Here is a 24,518-nt window from a genome sequence, read left to right on the forward strand (position 1 = left end):
CTCTGTCAAACCCTACTGAGAAATACCGTCTGAGAAACAAGCAAACCTGAAGCATTTCTTTGCTTTAGCAGAGTGAAACAGATGTTACCAATTGCCCGAGTCCATCCCCAACCTGCCACAGCTGACACCAGACAGCTTACTTCTAAATCTTTATTTGTTTTCTACACAGAGAAAATAGGAATGTTGAAGCAGCGATATTTAAACACACTAACAAGGAGCCATCGATCTCAGAGTGCACAAAACGCAACAGAGGGCCATTTGTGTGGTGGTCTCTGCTAAAGGGGCAGGGTGAGAGCAGGTCCAGGAGCAGCCTCTTCAGGTGTCAGGAGTGCTCTATGCAAAGGTGGAGCCATTCCAGCCTACATTGGCAGCGTTCATGTCAAAGTAGTTGATGTACACCCTGCAGAAGAGGCACAGGAAGACAAACAACCGTATTACCTCATTTATCTAAGTAACAAGGGAGACAGGACAACGGGACAGGAGCAAAGCTTCCTATTCCTCAGAAAAATGCCAAGCTTTGTTTTTAGCTAGCTAGCTTCTCTGGTAAAGCCTCCAAACTCGCACTATTCCTCACAGTCCCTGGAACTGTATTACTACTTTTAGAATACAACTTACTCTTCAGTCAAGGCCTGTCCAGACACTCTACAGCTTTTGGCTAGCAGCCTGTCAAGAATTTCTAGAGATCAAAACCTTCTGGCCCAAATGCTGCAGTCCTTCACACGTGTCAAAGAGGCAGCCTTACAAAAGCCAAGCAGGCCCTCAGAGCCATCTCTGCACTTCTCCCTTCTGACCCCACTTCCCATCCTTTGTCGCTGCACACACACAGTCTGAAGGCTTCACAGCCTGTGAGGGAGCTGTCACAGCCTTCTGGTTTCTACTGTGTCTTTCAGACCCAGCCTGTTACTGCTCCTGCTTTGTGCTTTCAGCCATCCATCACCAGAGGATGAGACACAACACCTCAGAGGCAAGACAACACTGTACAACTTGTCAGTTCTCTGGCATTTTTCCCTGCTCTGAGAACAGGATGCTATTTAACAGGGGACTCTAAAGGGAAAGGCGTCAAACTCACTGGACATGAAAACATTGTAAATGATAATTTGGTATTTTCTCAACCACATGGACTTATTCTTGGCTTTCTGTATTTTGAAATAAAATTGTCAAAGCAATTTCAGAAAGCCAGATAACTAAGGCTAAAACCATGTCCCAGCCTTACCGGTCTGCAGATACATGCAAGTGCTTGGAGATCAGATCACACAGGAGCTTGGTGTAAGTCTTGTTCTGCTGCCCTCCTATCTTGCCGATGCTGTAAAGGCTGCAGAGCGCGCAGGGATCGGTGGAGCCCCCAAAGGACATCATCTGATCAGGTATGATGTGCACAGCTATGTACTGCAGGCACAGAACAAACGGTTACAGCCGGTCTGACCTTCCCTATCGCAACACGAACTTGCTTTGTGTACCAACGTTAGGCACCACAGTTATGTGCTGTGTTACAGCCCGGGCAGCTCACCAGCGCTGCCCTCTGGGCCCTTCCTGGCCTTGCAGGAAGCAACAAGGGCTCAGGCACTGCAGCCCACTAGGGTGGCACGGTAGTGGCCCCCCGCTGCGGGGATCCCCTCGGCCTGGCTCTCAGCTTTAGGAGTGAAGGTTGTGTTTGGGGAGAGCCGCAGATGAGAAGGCTAGTCCCGCCTGCCGCTACACGGGGCAAAGCGTATACGGCTGGAGATGAAGGCCTTAAAACTCTGTGTCCATGCCAGAACTCACACCCTCAATCACAGCCTGAGCCACAGCGCTGCCTGCAGCTCCGCTTTGATTTCTCAGGCTGCAGTGGTCTGGCCCAAGAGGGGCCGTGTCCGATCCCGGGATAACCGGGAGAAGACGGACCGGAGCTTGGTATCGGTTACTTCGTTTTGCCCGAGTCTCGCCAGCCTGGCGGATACTAGCGCCTTCCCCCAGCCATGTGGCTGAAATCCCGACTCCCATCACGGCGCAGCCAAGCCTCCAGCGCTGTAGCCATGCGAGCACCGAATTCCCTCGGGTCAGGCTGGCGCTCCGGGTGGCCAGGCCACCGGCCTTCAGGAGCCGCTGGGCCTAGGCACAGGCAACCAGCGCAGCGGGAAGTCCACTGCTGCAGCGCGGCTGCCTCGGCCCCGCGGAAGGCCTCCGGTGCAGGTACAAGCCCTCTCCCCTGCGCAGCGGGGACCAGAACCATGTCCTGCCCGTAGACGCACCCGCGGCGGCCGCAGCTCCTCCGCCTCAGTGAGCGAGGGAGCGGGTGCAGCCCCGCGGCTCTCTGCCTCCAGCAGCATCGGCCCCACCACCCGCCCTCACCTGCGCGGGCTTGCCGGTGGCCTTGGCCAGCTGCTGAGTGAGGTCACCCAGCAGGCTCTCGGGTACGGCGTCCTTGCAGACATTGGTCTGGATGGCGAACATCGGCATGGTGGCAGAGGTGGCGGGCAGCGAGGCCGGTAGCGGTACGGTACGGTACAGTACACCGGCAGCAGCACAGTGGCGGGAGGCGAAGGCGGCGGAGCTTTTAGCGTGCACGCGGCTGCGTCGGCCTTAAAGGGGACGCGCCGGCCTTAAAGGGGCCACGCCCGGTGGGGAGAGGACGAAATTGGGGGGGGGCGGGGGGACACGACGAACAACTGCCTCCCTAGTCTGCTGCCCTTGATGCGGCTTACGGCTTCCCGCCCGCGGCAGCGTCACGTCCAGAATTCTCCCCGCTTTCCGCCGTTGTTCGTTCCCTCGGTTACTACCATGCAGCATCTTTTGAGGCTATGTTGTAGGCTCCTTGCCTGACACCGAGTCCCGCCGTGCTCGATAGTTCATACATAGCCTGGTATCGGCGCATGTGGTACTCCTGGTGTAGCATTCCCGCGGGCTCCTGCAGGATCGGGGCCAAAAAGGGCCAGAGGCTTTAGCCTGGCAGTTGCAAAGGGAATACTTGCCCTGGCTCAGGTGGGATTTTTATTTTTTTTTATTTTGCAAAATAAAGGCACATCAGTACTTTTTTTGTTTTAACTGTGTGTATAGCTTTAACACGATGTAAGCAGAAATGTCTGGCTTTATTGGCACGTTAATTATTTTCTAACTTTTTGCAGTCAAATTCGAAGTGATCTATTACTCCTCGGTATCCTCATTTTCCCATCATATTATTTGTACTGGAAAAAGGCAGAAGTGACTTACTTCTGCTTAGAAAGGGTGCGTGTCTTTTCGGAGGTGAGAGGCAGCCCGAGAGATGAGTCCTGCCTGGGCTGTGTGATGTGATGCACGTAGGCTGCGGAGGACCCGACTTCCCACCCAGCCTCTTACACTGCAGCGCAGCTCCGCTGTATTGCTTGAAATGACTCATAGGAAGGCTAAAGAGGATCAGTCCCAGAGCTCTCTCCACAAAGGCATTTTACACACAGGAATAGAGCACGTGTTAATTTGTGAAACAGTTCCTACACTGCTGCTGCCAGAAAATTTGACCATACATACATGTTACACATGTGAACGCACATAGCCCTGAACAATTAGACTGGGTATTAGATGTGAGTGCTTTGGAGTGGCACAGGCTATAACGCTGGGTACTGGAGAACTTTTCTTTTGGTGATTAACAGTGCTATTAAGAACTGAAGCTGTGCTTCTTCCCTTTGATACCTCAGTTCCCTGCCATTGCGTAGTGCCACTTATTCCTCCCAGTTTTGTTGCATAGAGGTGCAGTGGGAATTCTATCAGTGCAGGGAAAAAAACTTTTGAGAACAGCATCACCAACAGCGTACTTGCTCAGTGGACAGCCAGGCCCAAAGTGGCAGACCCTGGTCATGCTGCCACACAATGGAGACACATCCACAGTTTCATTCTCCTTTGCCTCCTTGACTAAGGAAGAAGCTATTTTCATAGCTTCTAAAGATGCATTTTTAGAAGTTAACCAAATACTATTGTACTTGGTGCTCACTCCTTCCTCAAATGATTGCTCCACTCCTGAATTCATAATACATTTTCGGATGCCCACCGTCTGTTTTAAAACACAATTGCCTGTGATTAAAATAAGAATTGTGAATAAATGCATCTAAAGCCAAAAAAAAACCCCTTAAAAGTAAAATGTTTCACAGAAATATACCAAAGAGCATTCTAATAATGTGCCAGAGACACAGGCAAAGGTAGCTCTTATGGTCTGTATTACAGAATATGAGAATTGTTAGCAAGTAGAGATGGTCTTAATTATACTTGCACCATGAAGTACCTTAGGAACACACATTTCAGTGTCTGAATGCTCCAAGAATAACTCTGAAAACATGTCACACAGAAAGGCTTCAGAAGATACATGGGGCAGGCTGGCTGCAAATAGCAGGGCTGGGGCATTCATGCGTGGCAGTTGTACGCACCCAGCTGCATCCGAGCACAGAGCAATTGGATGGGGGAGGAGGCACCAGGAGAACATCAGGAATACTGGTGCTGTGGCTCCAAGATCAGGCAGAATGAGTGTCTCTATGAAGAAGACAGATTGATTTTTGGAGAAGGAAACTGCTCCCCACAGAAGGTCCTGCTGTTTAGGGGCTTCATAGCTTTTACGCCAAAAAAATAGCTACCTCATGTCATGTCTTCCTCCCTCAACAAGCAGTGCTTGCAAGGCAGAGATATAATAAGATATATTGTGTTTAGATGCTAAGTAGCACATTGCTATATTGGCTGTGCTGCTTTGATTCACCAAGGCAGCTTTCAAAATGCTTGTTATCCCAACTTTGGAAGCAAATGATCATATATGATCCAGAGTTTGAATAATAAATAATTTATATCTAAACCTTCCTTTCATAATTCATTTATCACTTTGGCCTCTGGGAATGGCTAACTGTGCCTCTGCTCCTTTTTGAGCTGTGCTCTAATCTTCACTGTCACTGGAAATTGTTCAGTGGCTGAAAAGGGGAGGGCAGAACAGTTAACAGTGGGTTTTTCCACTTACTCCCTCTGCCTGTGCTGAGCCCTGGGAGACTCGCAGCACAAGTTTATCTGCTGAGCAGCTATGTCCATGGAGTAAGAGAACTAAGGAGGAGCCTGCAACCCATCCCTTTTAAATAAGAAGGAATCTTATGTGCCTGAGCCTCCACTGTTTAACTAAAATTCTACAGCTTCTGGGCATTGGCACTGCAGCTCATGCAATTGCTCCTTTCCTCTTTTTAATCAGAGAGTTGCTTTACTGGCATCACATTTAAGCTCTTCAAGCAGCATATAAGAACACCAAAGGACAAGTTTGGGATTAATAGTTTTAACAGTTTGTGGAAAGTCATGTCAGACAAGTTGCTGTACAAGCTCACCTGTCAGATGGTATTTTCAGCTGTTTGTTCAGCAGGTCACAAAGCAATTTGGAGTAGACCTTGTCCTCTTGCTCCCCTATCTTGCCAATGGTGTAGAGAAAGCACATAGCACAGGGGTATGTGGAGCCACCAAAGGACATCACCTGATCAGGAGGTATCTGTATTGCTAGATAGTGTTGGAAGAAGAAAAGGAGTATTATTTTCCTTTGCCACATTAAGAAAAGTTTTGAAAAGCCAGAAATTTATTTGTGTACCTAAACTGCAGTGAAATTGGCTGCATGCCAATCAGTTATACTTTCGAAATTCTCCTGCATGTTAGAATCATAGAATCGTTAGGGTTGGAAAGGACCTTAAGATCATCTAGTTCCAACCCCCCTGCCATGGGCAGGGACACCTTATGCTAAATCATATCACCCAAGGCCTCGTCCAACCTGGTCTTGAACACTGCCAGGGATGGAGCATTCACAACCTCCCTGGGCAACCCATTCCAGTGCCTCACCACTCTAACAGGAAAGAATTTCCTTCTTATATCCAACCTAAACTTCCCCTGTTTAAGTTTTAACCCGTTACCCCTTGTCCTGTCACTACAGTCCCTAATAAAGATCCCCTCTCCAGCATCCCTATAGGCCCCCTTCAGACACTGGAAGGCTGCTATGGGGTCTCCACGCAGCCTTCTCTTCTCCAGGCTGAACAGCCCCAACTTCCTCAGCCTGTCTTCATATGGGAGGTGCTCCAGTCCCCTGATCATCCTCGTGGCCCTTCTCTGGACTTGTTCCAACAGTTCCATGTCCTTTTTATGTTGAGGACACCAGAACTGCACACAATACTCCAGGTGAGGTCTCACAAGAGCAGAGGAGCAGGATCACCTCCTTCGACCTGCTGGTCACGCTCCTTTTGATGCAGCCCAGGGTACGGTTGGCTTTCTGGGCTGCAAGCGCACACTGCCAGCTCATGTTCTTCATTTCACTTCCAGGCTTCCTAAATATTTTCCTGCAGGTCACAAAAATGAGAAGGTATGAAATACAACCCCTGTTCTCATGACACACCATTTGGGAGCAGGCAGTGCCATCACAGTGCTTTCATCTACTGCAGAATGGCTGTATTCTTAACTAATAGCAGTAGCAGCACAAAATAAGAAAAGCAGTCTCAGGCACTCAGAGATACTTTTCACTAACACACAAATAGTTTCACTCTTGTCAAGTTGCCCTGCAGCACAGATTCTTCCTTGCCTGCTGTCTTCTTAGAGACTTTCCTCCACACATTGCTTGCCACATGCAAGGCTTTCATGTGTTGACATCTTGCTATAGATTTGTGTTTTACTCCAAGACATTCACAGCTGTGTCAAGGGCAGTACAGTCATAATACTAGTTAGGCTTGGTAATCTTGGTTCCTCATAATTGCTCTGGCTGGGCAAGGGCAGTTTCTTCAGTGATGAACACAACTGCACCGTGTGTGCTGGGCTGCTCACCTCCAGGCTTGAGCAGCTGCCTCTGGCTAGCCAGCAGCAATACTCTCCTTTTGTACCCAAATGTGCATGAAGCCTAAGGCAAGAGCAGATGGCAATCTGAAGTCCACTGTGTGGACAGACTCTGGTAAAACATTCAGAACAGGCCAAGAGGCATGCATGGGTGTTGCTCTAAAGGAAGGAATGACAGAAATGCTCAGTGTCTGAAATGCTGGTCTTGCAGAGAATGCCATGCACTAGAGAATTGCAACCTTCAACCCCTGTGTGCCCAATTACCTACTGAAAGATGAGCCCTGAATGCTCAGCCCAGGTGCAGTGTTGGAAGGTGAATCCTGCAGTAACATCTTTACCAACTTTGAATTTTAGATAGAAAGTTCAGGTGCTCCAGGAGCTCAAGGGCCTGCAACACCTCCAGAGCTTCCTCTGAGCTACTGGGCTCTCCCTGCCTGTGCAGGGAGGTCAGCATGAGTGAGGGGTGTGCAATTGCATTGCTGCCGCCCTACGTTCCAGGGGGATTTTGCACCTCACTGGCTCATGCTGCAGTCTTGCCTGCTGAGGTAAATGTGAACTGACATAGTGGAGGTTTAGATCAACATCCCTCTCATTAAACAAAATACAGCCTAATCCTACTATTGTTCTTGATAGCAGGAAAAACAGAAGAAAGTATCTATGTTAATATTAATGACCAGCGTGCAATTTTCCTTGCTGCTAATGCACTGTGTCAGATTCACACACTGGGGAATCCAGGGATCAGTTCCTTTGGCATCCATTTGGCTTCTGTTCTGATCTTACCCACGTTTATTAGCAGCGCATCATTGGAACTCGGCAGCAAATAACCCGCTTGGTAGAACAAGTGAGCCTGAGTACCAGGAGTTGTCTGGGTAATGGGTCTTGGCCATCATTTGCATCTTGTTTGGGTGCAAGATGCATCAGACCACAGCAGTACGGGATAAGCTAAGGAGATCCTGATGAAATATCACTTGCTTGGCCCTGTTCTTCCTTGCCTGGACACCCTGTGCTCTCAATTTTATGCCAAATGTTAGAGACATGTGTATCTACATCTACCCCAGAAGCAGATTGTTATTTTTAAAAAAAAAACAAGTTGAAGTGTTAATTGGCATTATTTTCTTAGAATCATTTGAAAGTGTTTGAAATGGGTTTTTCCAGTAGAAAAAACCCTATTTGATCAAAAATCAGTATTTTCTTTTTCAAATGGTACCATTTCCTGTGAGAGGAAAGCTCTGCATTCCAGCCCATCCTAATCCTTTCCATCTTTCTGTGTTATAACTGAGAGACTGTCCCTTTCCTATTACCTCCTTTGTCACGAAGAGTTTGAATGTCCTCTTCAAAAAAATCTCTTTGTTGTTCCCTGTATATTTCTCAGTCACATTACATATTCCTTCCACACAGCTGCACAAACCTGTTCCAGCTGCATCCCAGCCCTGGTCTCTAGCTTTATATTCAGGAGCTGTTATGCAAGAGCCACCAGCTGACACTGACACCACCACCACCCCAACCCCCCCCCCGACAGCAAGTACTTGCTAGACTGATAAAAAGTGGGATGTTGGTTTTTGAAGGGGAACAGAACACATCAGTTTTACATTGAATTTAATTATATTACTGCAGGTGTTGGAAAAAAAAAACCTTACTCCCATTTACACTTAAGCCTGCTTTTTGTGAGACAAGGCTTATACAAACCTGAAACATGCTTCTGACTATTCCCAAGATAACTAATTTTGGTCAAATATGGCAGAGATTGATTTCCTGTTTAATGAGACTAGTGACTGCATAAAGCTCCATTGCTGTTCCTGGAGAAAGAGGGACTTCCATCAGACAATCTGCCTGTAAGAAACACAGTAGAACCAGGCTTCTCCTGGTCAATGGGATTTTTAACTTGACATCAAATCAATTTGATGAGAACATCTAACCATGTACAGCTGTCTTTTAAAGTCTGTAGCCATACAACAACTATAAATATTCTAATTATTAGTGCAGAACCAAGAATTTCTAATTAGTTGAAGAAATGTCAGTGCTATTAACCTCTCACCGCTGGTGGGATATCTGCAGAACCTGATTGGAAGCTCCAAGAACTTTTAACATTTTCCTCCGAGAACTAGATGTAATCTTGCTCCAGGTTAAGGTGCTGCTTCCTGCCTTATGCCACTGAGGAAGGAAAGAAATAAAAATCCCATCTCTTCCATACCAGCCTCCCTCTTCAGCCTTCTCTTCTAGAAGGGGCAGAATGTCTGTTAGTTCTTACAGTCTCTTATTTCTTTAGCCTTTTTCATTTGGTGCATCTCTAATCTGCCTCTTTCTCAAAGTAAAGGGTCTGAGGCTGGATGGAGTACTCCTGCTGAGGCTTACTTCTTTCTTGTACACAACGCAAGTGAAATTCCCCTACTCCCAAGCATTGTCTTAACTCTTACTTGTGTTGTAACCCATAACGGCTCCTAAAATTCTTCGCTCTTTAATGAGATATTCTTTGCCTTTTCTGCAGTTTGACTTATGAATCAGCTATTGCAAGTGTTTCAGAGGCTGAGAGTTATAATGTACCTCCTTATGCAAGTCTTATTTAAAAAATTTAGATGGATGCCTCAACTGTGAGGTCTGGAATTCTTTCTGTGGAATAAACCATAACCCCAGTAGCACATGTTGTGGAGATCTTTCCTGAACTGTGACTAAGTTATGACAAAGATGCCTTAAAATTAGCATCTTGATTTTCCACTGTGTTGAGCACTGGATTCCAAAAAGTCAGAGACTTGTTTTCAACTTGCTCCTTTGTTGTGCAAATAGTCCCATAACAGTCAACAGGATCTCCTGGGAGATAGGAAATCCACAGGCTTTCTAAAATGAGCAGTTTTTATTCAGAGCAGAGGATGTGGCAGAGCTGGGTAGAGTCTTACATGAGAGAAGTGATTTAGGGGGGTCATATGGTGTTTGGTGGAGGGGTGTTTGCAGTGTGATGTGTGTGGGGAAGCAGGTTGAAAATGCTGATGGGGATAAAATAAATGTTTGTTAATCTCTCCACCATGAAGGCTGCTGTGATTTAAGGGCTTTTCCATTCACTCCATTCCCCAGACTGAGGAAAAGAGGGAGAGCTTTCTATAACTTGTGCTAAATGCTTGTACTGCAATGGTGTAATTTAAACAAATACTTTTAAATGGTGAAAACCTCTGTGTGGACATGTTTAAGTTGATTGTGTGGTTTATGTTGATTTTAAGTCAGTTTCTTCATTGTAGAGCCCTTGCTGTAAAAAGCCAGCAAATAAAATTCAGATTAATTACTGTGTGCCAGTATTCAAATATAACCCATGTTAGTGGATTGCATCTCCTGTATCCAAAGCATTCTGAAAATAATGAAAATCCTGAAAATATCCTGAAATAAAATCTGTACAAACAGCCTTTCCAGGGCATGTTTCCTATGTCAAAGCATTAAAAACAAACTCAAGGGATAGCTCCATCTGTAAGGAGAGGAACTCTTGTTTGCAATATTGATGAACCTTTTCTTTAGTGATCAGCTGAAAGCAGGTGGCATGATCCAAAGCATTTAGTCACAGCTCTTACTATACTTGCTAGTGGTAACTTGGAAAAACTTAGACTGTATTTCCAATGAACTTCACAACCTATTTTTTCTGCTGGGTACAAATAATCACTGGTTATTCACAGCTTGCTTACATAAGAAGAAAAACATTTCCAAACCAAACTTTCTTCTCTCAAAACATCTGATGTAATTCCCAGAAGCTGATGTACCACGTTGGAAATCAGATCCTGAGACACCACAGATGCTCTTATGAGTGTGCTTTATTTTATGGCAGCCATTTTGCTTCTTTTGCACAGAATAATATCTCTATTTGGGAGGTTGTTTTCCCTGCCTAGAGTTACTAGGATGTTCTCCACTGAGATTTCCATTACATCTCCAAAAGGATTGTTGCACTGTACTATTTCACTTTCAGTATTTTTCTTTTATTGTGGCTGGAACCGTTTTTCCTAATTTACTGTGCTAAATTTTGAATCCATATCTGCTCAGGTCACCAGAAACCACATATCTAACTTTTCTTCTATCAGTCTGCGACTCCATGTTTCCCCAGCCTCACGGCTGATGATCGTGTAACCTTCTTAATCCTGCTTTCCCCTGGTTTGTCTTCTTAAATTATTTTACTTGATCCTTGTATTTCTGATATTCTCCTCTGAGCTATTTTCCAGCAGTTTCCTGATTGCGAGGTGATTAGAGCCAGACAAGTCTCATTCAGAAAAGCTCAATAACAAACTGTTCTATCTGTGGCATTGGGCAGTATTCATGTATGAGGCCAACGTGTGTGCAGGACTGTGAGCAGAGCCCATATGTATGTTCTTCTGGCAGGATTTGGGCCCTATGGACTGTTAGCAAAATGTTTTTAAACTTTGCAAGGTAGACTATCAGAAAAGTTTGGGGGTTTTTTTGGATTTTTTTTTTGGGGGGAGGAGTTGTGTGCTTGTTTTTTGGTTTTGGTTTTTTGTTTGTTTTTTTTTTGTTTTTAATAGAAAAAAATCTTTTATCTTGTAGGTCTTAAAACTGAGTGTTGAAATTTCCTGTGAAAATGCTTAGATATTATCAAGAAATAAAACTCTAGCAAAATGAATTTCATAAAAAGAAACAGAGAAAAAGGAATAAAACACAGAAGAGTTGCAGGCTGGTTTTAATGTTTCTTTTTTAGTTCTATTGCAACGGTGTTTCCTGTCTTTTCTAACTGATGCGAATTTCTCCTCTGAACATTCAGAGCTTGGTGCTGGACCACTGTTCCTTAGGAAGGCTGTTATCAGTGACTGAGATTTCTTTTTTCCCAAAGTTCAGCTTGTTGAACTCTGCTTTTATTTCCATGATGGATTTCCCCTTGGTCTCAGGGAGATACAGGTAGATGAAAATTGCTGAGAAAGCAAGGATTCCCAAAAAGATAAGGAAGCAGAAGGGTCCAAGGTTATCCTGAAAGCAGAAATGGGACACACTGTAAGGAAAATAAGAATCTCATTTCTGTTTCCCTGCCCTTGAGTGCAAGTCTGTGTCCAACTAATTAAAATTCAAAGGTGTGCTTAATACAAAGTTCAGGGTGGGTGTCAAACCAGGAGTTTCCGCAGGCCACCTCTGACCTGAGTCCAATTTCTGCTCCTCTGACAGGTCTGGGGGATTCCTCAGCAGGTTTGGTATTTGGACAGAGCTCTAAGCTTTGCATGTCATTGCAATTTACTGCTATTAATTTGCTCTCTGTCAGCACTCAGAAGTGGATTAGCTGGGAGGGAGGGAGGGAGGGATCCAGTTAGAGCACTTACAACAATCAGTGGAAAAATCATCCCAAGTACAAACAATCCCATCCAGTTGATGCAGCCAACAATCAGGAAGGCTGATGGTCTGAAGGACTGGCTGAAGATTTCAACCATGACAGACACAGTAGCTCCAGCTGAAAAAGAAAAGCAAAACACAAACCAGGTATACTTGTTTCCTTATTGCTGCCAAAGCCCCTCACAATGGCAGTGATAGAAAGTGACAGGCAGAATAGGTGGCCTGGTGGCAAGTGGCCTTTGCTATGAGGGTGAAACACCTTGATTCTGGAGAGGGACTACAGCTGCTTATTTAATTTTCTCTTGTACATAGTGGAATCCTTTTTCTGGTGCCAGTGGATCTGTGCAGTTCTGTATTGCACTGGTAGCAATTATTGGTGTAGTAATTTGCAAAATGAGCTTCCCTTTTGGCTCCCGTGGTCAGTTGCACCTGAAGCATGTTGGTAGGCATAAAGCTCAACTTACTAAGTTAATGAGGACGATTACTATAATACACATGGCAATGCCTAGAATCCTGAGTTTAGAGATGAGTATTTTAAAAAATGGTCAGAAATTTCTCAAACTCTCTGGAGAACATGATACTGTATTTTAAATTATTTAATCCTGTGATCAATAATAACATTCGAGGTGTCTGTATCCATTTCCTGTCCCCCACTTTTACAGGTCTGCCCTTTCTTCCTTAATTTCCAGAATTTCTTACCATGGGACTAATCTGTTCTTCATCTGCCAGTTGTGTCACTAACCAATAGGATACAAAATTTCCTCCCAGTGTTGCTGTTGATATACTCACATGGTCCACTTCCATAGAAGGTAACAAATAGGAAGATCAAGATAACACTGAAGTAATGCATCCAGAAAAAGTGGTGCTAAAAGTGAGAAACCAGTGATATCAAACCATTAGATAAATGTCAGAAAACCAGAACTCTGTATTTTCTGCCACTTACTCAAGTTTTTCTACATATCCTGTGAAGCAAGACCAGAAAGGGGGGCTGATGCTGAGTAAGTAGGCAGAAGGCTGTTGCCTCTTTACCTGCAGTGACAGGGTCATGGTGAGGAGTGCTAGCACAGAGCACATCAGTGTGTATCCTCCCCATAGCAGCACCTTCCTGCCAAATCGGTCTATGAGGGTGCTCTGAAAAGAAGAAAGCACAGGTCATAAATCCCAGTTCTCAGATGAAGTCATTCCTGCACAGATCTAGTCCAGAATATCAGAAAATTATTTTACAGAATAAAAATGAGTCTAAAGACATACAGTCATGCAATAACATGGGGAAAGAGCTCCCTCTTATCCTGCATGTGGTTTTACAGAAGCAGGAAGATGTGTGTTAGGTTATGCAAATCTGCCCTGATCACAGTTATAAGTAAGGAAAGTACAATTGTTGACTAAGTGAAATTTTTCCATCAAACTCAAGTCTGAAAAAACTTACACACAGTATAGAGGATAAGCATTCACACAATCCCACTCCCAGGGACACATATGGGATAAGGTATTCTTCAAATTTGGCTGTGTGAAATACTTCAAAAGAATAGAAGTATATCTGAAAAACGCAGAGAAGAAATGCACCTGTGAAAAAAGTGTTGCAATTGTGATGCAGTTCTAAGCTGGCATAATAACATGGATTTGGAGGGGTTTGTAACACTGCCTAGTGTTGTCGCTTGCTCTGGGGATAAAGAGAGCACTCAACTGCATTGATTCCACAGAGCTGCAAGGTCGTCATGACAATAATCAAAATGTAGAGTTGCCAGCGCAAAGACCGCTCTTTTATTAATTCGAGGACGCGCAAGGTTTTTGTGCTTGTCATTGCAACCTTCTCCTTCATAATGTCATCAATTTCTGCTTGATGGTCTCCTTCCCCCCAGAGCTTCCTGATGGCTGTTGGGGAGAAAAAGGGGAGTGAATTATTCTACGAGTATAGCTCCATCACAAGTGGTTACATTAAACACTTTAATCTGCCTGTCCATTGGCATAGGTGATGGGTTGGTACTGTCTGCTCCTGGGGAAGTAGGCAAAAGGAAGAATTTTGTTTCACTGGGTTTTGGTATAACATATCTTTCTAATTTGAGTTGACTTCATGTTGTGGTTTAACCCCAGCTGCAACAAAGTACCATCTATCTGCTCACTTACTTCCTGCTCTCCAGTGGGATGGGAAGGAGAATCAGAGAAAGGTAAAACCCATGGGTTGAGAAAAGAACAGATTAATATTTGAAGTAAAGTAAAATATAATGATGAGGATAATAATGTGGGGTGGTTTGTTGTTTTTTTTTAATAAGTAGAGGAATAAACCACAAGAAACACAAATGACACACAATACAATTGTTCACCACCCACTGACTGATGCCCAGCCCATCCTCAAGCAGTGATCTGTGGCTCCGAGGCAGCTCCCCCCCAGTTTATATACTAAGTATGATGTTCTATGGTATAGAATATACCTTTGACTAACTTGGGTCAGTTGTCCTGGCTGTGCTCACTCCCAGCTTCTTGTGCATCTGCTCACTGGCAGAGCATGGGAAACTGAAAAGTTCTTGATTTAGAGTAAACACTGCTCAGCAATGGCTAAAACGTCAGTGTTATCAACATTATTCTCAGACTACATACAAAACACCATTATACCAGCTACTAAGAAAAAAAAATTAAATCTATCCCAGCCAAAATCAGGAGACATAATTATAAACTAAGTAAACATTTAAGTACATTTTATTTAAAAGAGCTGTCTAAACCTTTTCCTTTAAAAAAAAAACAAAGTAGTGCCCGCTAAAGTGTGACATGTTAAACATGCCAGTACAATCCTATTTTTCCTGTCTTAACTGATTCGATCAGCCTGAATGAGGCCCCAGGTTAATACAGAGTATTGCCATGGGCGTCTCAGCTGTTTTATTTAGAGCTGTCTCTGCTATTACTCCATGGCACTGCACTGTGCTGTACATCTGTGCCCTTCTTTCTTGTCTGCTGCAGAGGGTGTCATTCTAACATATCAAATGAAGTGAAGTAAGCGTGGAAAGTAGACACTCTACCTTTCCTGCAGGCTTCCTCATTACCCTTCTGTATCAGGAGGTAGGATGGTGAATCAGGGAAAAATGGGAGGGTAGCCAGTTGAACCAATGCTGAAATTCCACTAGATGCTAACAACCATGGCCACAAAGCTTCACTTCCTAAAATCTCCCTGAAAAGTGTATGTGAAACAAAATTATGCTGATATAATGGAATAAATGTTCAGGAAGTCTTTCTGAGTGATGAAGATGGCTTAGATTCCATTTGAGGGTGCAGTGGAGCAAAACTAGAAATTGATAATTTGTCAAATTTCACAAATTTAGCTATTTTTATTTCTGACAATCTTAAAGGAATTATCTGGCATTTAAAAAAAACTTACTAAATATCATTAAGATCCAATGGAACATCTAGAGAGCTTCTGAGACATATTTGACCCCTGTTTGAGCGCAAGACTAGAACATCTTGATAAGACTTTTAATGTAAATGTAGTACATTTTGAAGGAAAAGTCCCCTAGTTGAAAGGATGTGGAGATAAGAAGAAATCAGATTCTGAGTAATTAATTTTCTGTCTCCTGTATGTAAAACTTTATGGTTGCATTAAATATGATGAAAACTTATCCTCTGACGTAAGCTAAGGCCTGTTTTGGGGAAGGTGAGAGGGTTTCTTAGGCACAGATTAAGTTAGAGGGTGGGGTTACAGAAAGATTTCTATTACTTTTAGTTCAACCTGAGAGAAAGATTGGAGAATTTACCGTAGTCCAATAACCTGTCCCATGAATTTTCCCAGTGTCAGAAAAACAGCAACTGTGGAGTTGGTAAATCCACGCAGCTTCTTGGGTGAAATCTCTCCTACATACTGAGGATGTATATTGAGAGAAAAACCTTAAACACAGAAAAGGATAAATGACTGTTAAAAGATTTAGAAAAGTATACCTTTCTGACTCCATCCTCTCTTACACTGTTCCCATTCACTCTGACATTTGGATTACAATTTCTTGCAAAAAGAATGATGCTATTAATTTCTATTAGGTGTCTAGTGTATTTGCTTTAAAAATCATTCTCCAAGAATGGTAACATCTGTAGAGACAATCCTGGGACAGCAAGGATGCTTGCAGTCCAAAGTAGCACGAGCACATACCTGTCCCAATGCCATAAAGAAAACGTCCAACCAGAATCATCTCAAAGGATTTGGCTGTTTTACTGAAGGCCATGAAAAGTGCAGCTATCAGCATGATCAGGTTGGTGCACATTTGGCACTTTTTTCTGGGGAAAAAAAGCAAAGAAAAGAAGCCCATGAGAAATTAGTTTGAAATGAGAACCCCTTGTTCTCTTTTGACTGATCTTGCTGTGAGAGAAAGCATAGTACAGCCATTGCTGGTTTGAGGAATGGCTGAAATAGTTTTGACTTTGAATAGTCAAAATGGTTCTTTAAAATTTCTAGGTCATTTAGATTTGAATTCATTCATATTTTTTTAGCTTAGAATTTAAACATTTGGAACACTTCATCAGCATTTCCACAGTACGAGTGGGGAAAGAGATCAAAGAATTGGCCCGGCCTGTCACCAAGATTTTTAAATGGCTGGAACTCCTTATAAAATGCCAGGTTGTTCTTCAGAAATAACCTGAGTCAGTGGCTCCCATTCTGGAATGGCTCATATTAAAGACACTCTTGTCTAAATGGAAGTGATAGAACGTGTTTTTAGAGACATATTTCAAAAGGCACTCTGTGTGAACTGTGGGCTGGATGTTCACAACACTGATGTATCAGACTCAAAGACTTTTGCTCTCATTTGTTTTGTTATGATGCTTGCTAGGCAAGAGTCCTCTTTCACACATTAAGGATTCACAGAGATCCTGTGTTTGGAAGACTGTGATTCAGCAATTAGGTTACCAGGTGTTGTATAACCTATGGTAGAAATGCATGATTTTGTTTCCGGTCTTGGGAGACCCTCTGAGTGTGGGATGAGGTAGTGTCCCACAAGAAATTTCTTGGGGGCACTTACCTGATAGGAAAGAACACAATTGCAGGCAGGCTAAGATGGTTTGTTGAGACCCATGAGGGGCCTCTGGATCAGTGGGTTGTGGAGCACATCTTTAAGTGAGTCACAGCAAGTAGATATGTTTGCCAATTTCTCTGCAAATGAAATTAGTGGTGTTACACACAAAGCACTGAGAACAGAGTAGACTGGTAGGAATCCTTTCTCCATCCAGTGGGAAAGATAGTTTGGAACTGACTTTCAACAAAATGGACTGCCAAGAGCAGAGAGAAATTCTCTTGGAGAATTTATGTTGGCGCCAATTGTATCTTTACAGCATGGTTACAGGCAATTTATTTTTTCCTATTCTCTTCACATTTTCATAAGATTAGATCTCAATATTTAATATAATTCCATCACCCCAAAATGAGTGTATTTAAATGGAAATCTGGCTTTTCTTCGACACTTAAGGATATCTTCCACACAGTGATTTCCAGGTGGCTAGAGTAACTGTGCATTATGTGTTGCAGAACAAGACACACAGCTCTTTCTTGGGGGGTTGTAAAGCTTGGGAGATCTTGAGTCATAGGGGATCTTGAAGAGAACATGAGGCAGGTACACTATTCTGTTACTCCCAGAGGCACCGATCAGTGATATGATGATGAATGCAGCCTTTACAGAAACACAGTTCACTGGGGAGGCAGATGCAGAAGAAAGACTGCTTGCTACTTGAAAGAGGTGGGTGTGCTAACAAACCCAAACAGTTGCCTTCCATCAGGCTGCTTCAACCAAAAAGAAGTTTTATGTGTTTACCTTGGTATTTCCCTGTACTTTCTGTCTATTGAGCTGTACAAGAAGCACTTACTTCCTGTATCTTGTAGTCAGGTAGCCACAGCAGAGGCTCCCCAGGAGTCCTCCGATCCCATAAACAGACACAATGAAGGACCACAACAGCATGATTGTCTCAGGATGGAGAGGAGAGCCATGTCGCTCTATCCAGGTTTCATTAATAAACTTCCTGATGTGCTGAAAAAGAAAATGAGATTTGACTGGATAATGGGTATAGAATTCCATTATTAATCTTATTTAGCTGTTGTACTTCAGGTATAGCCCATGCTTCTAATATTGAACTTATTTTGAGACTAACTTTGTTAGTAAAACAAGTTAGCTGAGATCACAGCGCAAACCCTCAAGTTTGTATCAGTAAGGAAGCTTCCTGGGAAGCATGATAAAAGCACATTTGCTGCCTTCATTTGGAGGCTTGTATGCTACGTGGTAAGACGTATTTAAAACAGGTATTTAAAACAGAAAATGCTTTAAGGAGAAAAAGTTCTCTACACGTTTGATGTTACTGTTAGCCAAAGAAAAGGCATCGATATCAATGCATCAGCTGAATGCTCAGTAAATTTGTGAGAGCCTGAAGAGCTCAGGCGTTTCATTTTGTGTTTTCGAATGTAGGGAGATGGCTACTTACCACAGAAGGATAGTTGATGACAGAAATGTGAAATCCGTATGGGAAGCTACCACCAATTCCTAGCACTAAGATCATTTGAACTAGTCCCTGGAACTGAACCTGTAAAGCAAAAATGAAACGCTCTGTCAGCTTTTCATTAGTTTTCTTGAGGTATCTGATACCACTGGTCATCCATCCTGTTTCCAAGTGCCTACCAGGCTAGATGTAGTTATCCTCAAACAGTTAAGAATGTACCTAGCAAACCAAACCCAGGACAATTGTGATTTTAGCCCCATCAGGATCTGTGCAGGGTTCTTTGAGGTTTAACTGTCTCTTCCTTTTTATTCAGCACATCACAGGCCAGGACAGTAGCATCATCTCTGTAGAGAGGAGAGTGTGTTCTGTGTTCTTTTCATGTCACATACTAACTTCATGAGCTCACAGCTTTTTGGAGATCAGTGCCTGGATGAAGAAGAGCTGGTAAAAAATGCAATCAGTCAGGAATAAAGTAATGCAAATGTGAATAGTGCTGGACTGGGAGATACTTAGGAAAACACTCCTCTGGTTGTTCTTAGGTCCGTATTTCAAGAGCCTGTGACTTAATTAGTCCACAGCTGGATTCCAAAAGTTATCACATGACAAGAATCAAGAAGCTGTGGCCAGAAGACTCTGAATTTCCTTACAGGTGCTGTCCCAAATGCAATGGATTTCCTAATTGGCAAAAGCATCAAGCAAATGAAGAACTCACCCTCTTACTCTTCATTTTCTATTTTTTATAATAGACTTACCAATTAACAATTTTGATATTTAAAAAGGAAAGTAAAATAGTTTCTTGCTGGCAGTTGTGAAATTGAGCAAGAAATACTTGTCACTTCTTCCCTTTTTAAGGCTTTGTGAATGATATTAAGTATCTTTGTACGAAATGAGGGAAGTCAATTATGTTAATGCATATGTCATGATTTCTTAGTCTTTTGCAGTACAGTTAATCTATTCCTTACTTTGGAAAGTTATCAGAGCGCTTAATAATTAATATTGTTCTCAGTAATTCACAAGACAACAGTAAAGTATCATTGTGAGTGCTGCAACTGCCAGCTTTTCTTTTCTTTTTTCTTTTCTTTTTTCTTTTCTTTTCTTTTCTTTTCTTTTCTTTTCTTTTCTTTTCTTTTCTTTTCTTTTCTTTTCTTTTCTTTTCTTTTCTTTTCTTTTCTTTTCTTTTCTTTTCTTTTCTTTTCTTTTCTTCTCTTCTCTTCTCTTCTCTTCTCTTCTCTTCTCTTCTCTTCTCTTCTCTTCTCTTCTCTTCTCTTTTCTTTTCTTTTCTTTTCTTTTCTTTTCTTTTCTTTTCTTTTCTTTTCTTTTATTTTCTTTTCTTTTCTTTTCTTTTCTTTTCTTTTCTTTATGTTGTTGCATGAAACAGACCATGCAACATGATTTTCATGGCCCCAAGCCGCATTGTTCTTGTTGATGTTTAAACACAGAGAAGAGAAAGATGTTCTCTGTACCAAAAGAGCTTACAATCTTTAGGTAATCTGGATTTTTAGTATGATGTTAGTTTTGTCCTTTATAAGTCAGAGCACTGAGAAAAAGTGAGCAGATACTCACCAGCTCAGAGAAAAAGGTGGCCATCTCCTATGAAAAAGCTGATTCGTGCTGCTTACTACGACCTGCTAAAAGAACCGAATGTTCACATTATGCAATAGCAGTGTCCGTGAACTAGTCCCATGTCATTGAAGTTAAATTTTACTTCAGAGGTTTTTGAGTTAATGATACATATTTCAGCTGTTGTACAAAGTTTAGAATTGCTGGATTAAATATTTCAACCAATGGTTATGTCCAGCCCAGTAAACAGAATGGTTTCCTTTGTGGGGAACCTGTATATTTCATGAACTCTGTTGTGCTAGGGGCCAGGGAACTGAAACACCAATTCTAAACAGAATTCCAATGATCATGATCATAACTTGCTTAGTTTTCAGTATAAGCTGAGAAGCATAAAGGCAAAGTTATCTGTTGGGAATTTAGATGGGGCTTGAACAGTGAACTATAGGACTTTGACATACAATAGGAAAGAGCTATTCTCCCTTCATGTGACAGCAGCTGGAGCACATGGTAACTTAATCATTACTTAAAGGAATTTAAATGCTCCATCATTTTGGAATGAGACTCAATATGAAAAATTACACAATGGCACTCCAGGCTTGAGCAGCTACATATTTAACAGTAGCTGATTTTCGTTTGCTAGGAGAGAAAGATTCAGCCTCATGCAGTTTTGTCTGGCATTTCTGTTAGCCAGTGTCTGTGAAGAAAAAAAGAAATGCATTGAAACTGTCCTTCGACCTACATAGCTGAATTGATGTCTCTCCCTTCAGACAGAAAATTCCCAAGCTTTAACTTCATTTATTGCAGAATTAGGAGGGATTTGTATGTATGAAGTTGGTAAATGGCTTATTGATCATTTGCCATTTACACTTCAGTTAAAGAAAAGGATAAAGAAATCATAAAGAGCTTATTGGATGCCAGCAGTTGTATTTGACAGAAAATACATGACATGCAAAGTATTCTGTAGCTAATGTCTGGAGTGTAGCAGGTAGCACCACCTGACCACTTGTCCCATCATTATGTGGTCCTTACCATGAAGCTGACTTTGTTAGTGTGTGCTGAGAGTTCATAGCATTTTCTTTTTCCAGATTTGGTTCTTCAGCAGATAAGATGTTAGAGCACAAACAAGACTGTAGACTGTCCCTTTGATGCTAAGAATTAATTTCCTTTTCTGTAAAGTCATACAAAATTGAAACAACCAAATGTGCATCTGACAAAGGAAGGAAATGCCATGTTAGCTGCTAGTATCTGCCTTGCTTGGATGATATTGGAGAAAGACAGAAGCAAGCAATAATATGTAGGTACAAGTGTGGGTCATTCCTTCAAAAAATGCTACCTCTTGCACATATTTCCTTATGTTCTACTTAACCTACTTCTATTTAGTATACTTTATGCATATAGTTACTTCTGTTCTTTGCTCTTGTACCTTAACTTAGGATTCCTATTTTGATCAGTTAAGGGTCTTCCTCCTGTAATGCTCTTCATGCCTAATGTCTTTTGCATTTGCGTTGATTGGTTACTGTGCTGCTTCTGTGCTCTTATTACTTGCACTGTGCTGAGGCCACCTTCATTAGATATGCAATTTCATAGTTAGTGCTAACAAGTTGTTAACAGGTACCTTATAGATACCTTTTAGTTATAATTGTGATGAGGATAGGAAATCTCACAACATCAGGTAATTTACCTTGCAGTTTCATGGGCACATGTAACACACGTGCAAAGCTGTGCTAATCCTTCCTTAATACAGGCTGGCTAGACCAGGTGTATAGTTTTTGTGTGTAGCTGACAGCAGATCCAGTTTGTAAGTGTTTGTATTTGCCCCAGTTAGAGCCAGTATTTGAGACATATCTTACCTACCAGCTAATATGTCTGGAAGAAAACGTCCATGTAGTGTTCCCGAAGACCCTGTATGGCTGTACTCTTTATCACCTCCCATGTATAGTTGAACTGTACCTTTTTGCTGTTTCATTCCTTGATCTGGCAGTTACCAGAATACAGTTCTTGCTCCACTGAGCACAGGCGAAGGCTGACCTGTGCTCCAAATAGCTGTTCCGCTTTGTTGTCACATTAATGTTCGATAGGGCATCTGCTCGCTTCTGTGAAGATCTTATGGGAAAGGCTTTCCTAATAACGTCTAATGAATAACTGAGATCAGAGAAGTGGCTCAGTAGAGAGTCACTCCATCAATGCTATACAATAGCACTCTGCTTACATTTCCAAAGAATTCAGCTGCTGTTGTAATGGAATGAAGGATGTTTTCAGCATGACTGGTTAGGAAAAGAGAATTCTGTTCTGCAACTGTTGAGATTTCCTTTTGATATTAGCAATTGTCTCCAAATGACTGTCATGTCTTTATCATGTTATACATATATGGAACACTACAAAATTATTGAGCTTTTCTGACTTTAAGGACACTTTGTGTTTTGTAGGTTATCTTGTAGTGAGAAGTCTTAAGTGCCCCTCAATCCTAAAGTCAAAGGAATAATGAAAACCCCTGATCATGGGAGGGTAAGCACACCAATAACTTAGTAGTAGTTGGATGTCCCTAGGGGAAATTCTGATGTTAGGAAGGAAATATTTATGGAGGCCAGAAGTTTTATCACAAGGCAATGTGCCATCTTTATTATGCTTAACATTTCCAGTTAAAAATAAGCAACAGTTATTATGAATAATTGAATTCATATTTTGAATTACTTTATTGGAGTTGAAGTATATATGCCAGTCAAAGAAATACCAGAGATTTAAAATTGTTTAGTGCGCTCCACTGTGAGCCTTTGTTTCGTTCATGTTCTTCCAAATAGTATTGCTTTGCTACTAGGACTGTGTGAAGGAAATGCGTGCAATATTAGACACTTTATAAAGAAAAGAAAAGTCCCATGAGTTTGAATACTTAAAAAAAGAAATCTGGTGAAATGAATCCGTGTGGTACTTTACAACGTCATACTATCCTGTAAGGCCTGCAAACTCTTTTGCCTTGAACTATGTATAGCAGGAAGAAGAATTAGGAGCTCACTATCAGAGAGCATTGCAGATTATTCACAGTTTGAAAGCCTGCAGTATGTGAACTCAAGCACAGATATTGATTATAGATCAGTGTAGAAAATTATATTGCATCCATTCCTACGACAGAGATCACTGGGAGTGATATATCACACTAAACTGTGAAGTCAGAAAACTTGCATATGATATGTTGTAATATTTTCTCACTTATCTTTGTGCACACTATGCGCTTCTAAAAATTGTCAAAACTCCCATGAGAGACTGTAAATTGAACCATAAATTGTTGGAAATGCTTAAATGAATGCCTTAGAAGTTCATATGTTAGAACATTTTCCACTTTTACTGTAAATCTTGTAAAGCCACGAGTACAACAAAATATTCAAGGCATAAAATGTTTAGAGTCATCTCTACAGCTGCCAGTCAGCACCTACACTTGCAGTGAGAATAACTGAAGAGTCTGTCCTGATTGCACATCCCTGAAAGAGGAGTATGTGTAATCACTTCTTAGTCATGATAGAGAAATACACCCTTAACAGGAGCCCTGCATGAATCCAAGAGCTGGAGGACATGACTGAGCTTTTGCTGACAGTTTGCTATATGTACATTACAGCAATTGTACAGGTGTTTTTAGGAAAAACTGTAAAGCAACAGGTATTCTGTTACATCCAGGAGTTTCAGTCTGAGGCAGTTCTGGGAGAATTTGGGCTCAGCTAGCTGGAAGTCACACAAAGCAAAGTAGTGGGTAATTGCTCTGGGATTCTCAGCTCATGAGGTATCTGTGGGAACTCTTATCCTTGAAGAGGAGCTACAGGTTCAAGATGATGGTGGTGATGGGCAAGATAGCATAGAGTATCTGTGAGAAAACCTAAATTTAAGTTGAAGAAGGGGTGGCTGTTGATATGGAAAACTTCAATCAAAAAGGGCTGAAGTTTGTGAGGCTATGTACAAAACAAAGACAGCATGGCAGTATGCATGGAAACCTGACACAGTTTGATTACTCAGTGGAGTGTAGAGAAACAAGGAATTTCTCTCCTATTTCACTGAGCTTTTTCTTGAATCTGTACCTTAGACAGAGATGGCAAGCCAAGAACATCACTATTCTGATTTCAGGGTTGTAAAAACACAGAAATCAGAGGGAGAGACTGGGGATCACAGGTATTCCCTTTCTCTGTAGTCAACAGAGTGTTTATCAATTCTACATGTACTTTCAGTGTGTATGAGTTGCTGTCTTAGAAGAGATGTACACATCAGCATGTTAAGCCAAAATGCTTGTGATTCATGTGAACCTATCCTGTTAATATCAGCCATCATCCTTTTTCTAAGCTGCCCAGGATGGAGTGCTTGAGAAAGGTGCTGGCTGGGCAAAATGGGAGCCTTACAAGTGACAGATGCAAAAGGTGACAGTCCATTTAGACCAACTTAGAATCATAGAA

At 42.2% G+C, this 24,518-nt stretch overlaps 2 protein-coding genes across 4 annotated transcripts; both read right to left on the bottom strand.

Annotated features, from left to right (window-relative positions):
• Positions 1–136: 136 nt before the first annotated feature.
• Positions 137–2,502, bottom strand: MIF (macrophage migration inhibitory factor). The gene is made up of 3 exons (XM_062631373.1): positions 2,329–2,502; positions 1,214–1,386; positions 137–400 (listed from the first exon to the last, which is right to left on the bottom strand). The coding sequence occupies exons 1-3, from the start codon at positions 2,434–2,436 to the stop codon at positions 334–336; spliced, it is 348 nt and encodes a 115-aa protein (XP_062487357.1). The 5' UTR covers positions 2,437–2,502; the 3' UTR covers positions 137–333.
• Positions 2,503–11,409: 8,907 nt separating this feature from the next.
• Positions 11,410–24,517, bottom strand: LOC134170180 (solute carrier family 2, facilitated glucose transporter member 11-like). Of its 3 annotated transcripts, XM_062631393.1 has the most exons (13): positions 21,118–24,517; positions 20,092–20,156; positions 18,514–18,612; positions 17,905–18,065; positions 16,202–16,326; positions 15,816–15,945; positions 15,087–15,235; positions 13,760–13,947; positions 13,502–13,612; positions 13,105–13,206; positions 12,865–12,940; positions 12,066–12,193; positions 11,410–11,721 (listed from the first exon to the last, which is right to left on the bottom strand). In XM_062631393.1, the coding sequence occupies exons 2-13, from the start codon at positions 20,113–20,115 to the stop codon at positions 11,515–11,517; spliced, it is 1,500 nt and encodes a 499-aa protein (XP_062487377.1). In that variant the 5' UTR covers positions 20,116–20,156; positions 21,118–24,517; the 3' UTR covers positions 11,410–11,514. The 3 variants fall into 3 exon arrangements, with proteins under 3 accessions (XP_062487377.1, XP_062487378.1, XP_062487379.1); XM_062631394.1 differs by lacking the exon at positions 13,502–13,612; XM_062631395.1 differs by lacking the exons at positions 18,514–18,612; positions 20,092–20,156; positions 21,118–24,517 and adding an exon at positions 17,067–17,197 and having other exon boundaries at positions 17,905–18,044.
• Between the last annotated feature and the right edge of the window lies 1 nt (position 24,518).

This window comes from Pezoporus occidentalis, unplaced genomic scaffold, assembly GCF_034315485.1.
Source record: "Pezoporus occidentalis ecotype Australia unplaced genomic scaffold, CSIRO_AGI_Poc_V1 ctg37, whole genome shotgun sequence".
In the NCBI taxonomy this organism is placed as follows: domain Eukaryota; kingdom Metazoa; phylum Chordata; class Aves; order Psittaciformes; family Psittacidae; genus Pezoporus; species Pezoporus occidentalis.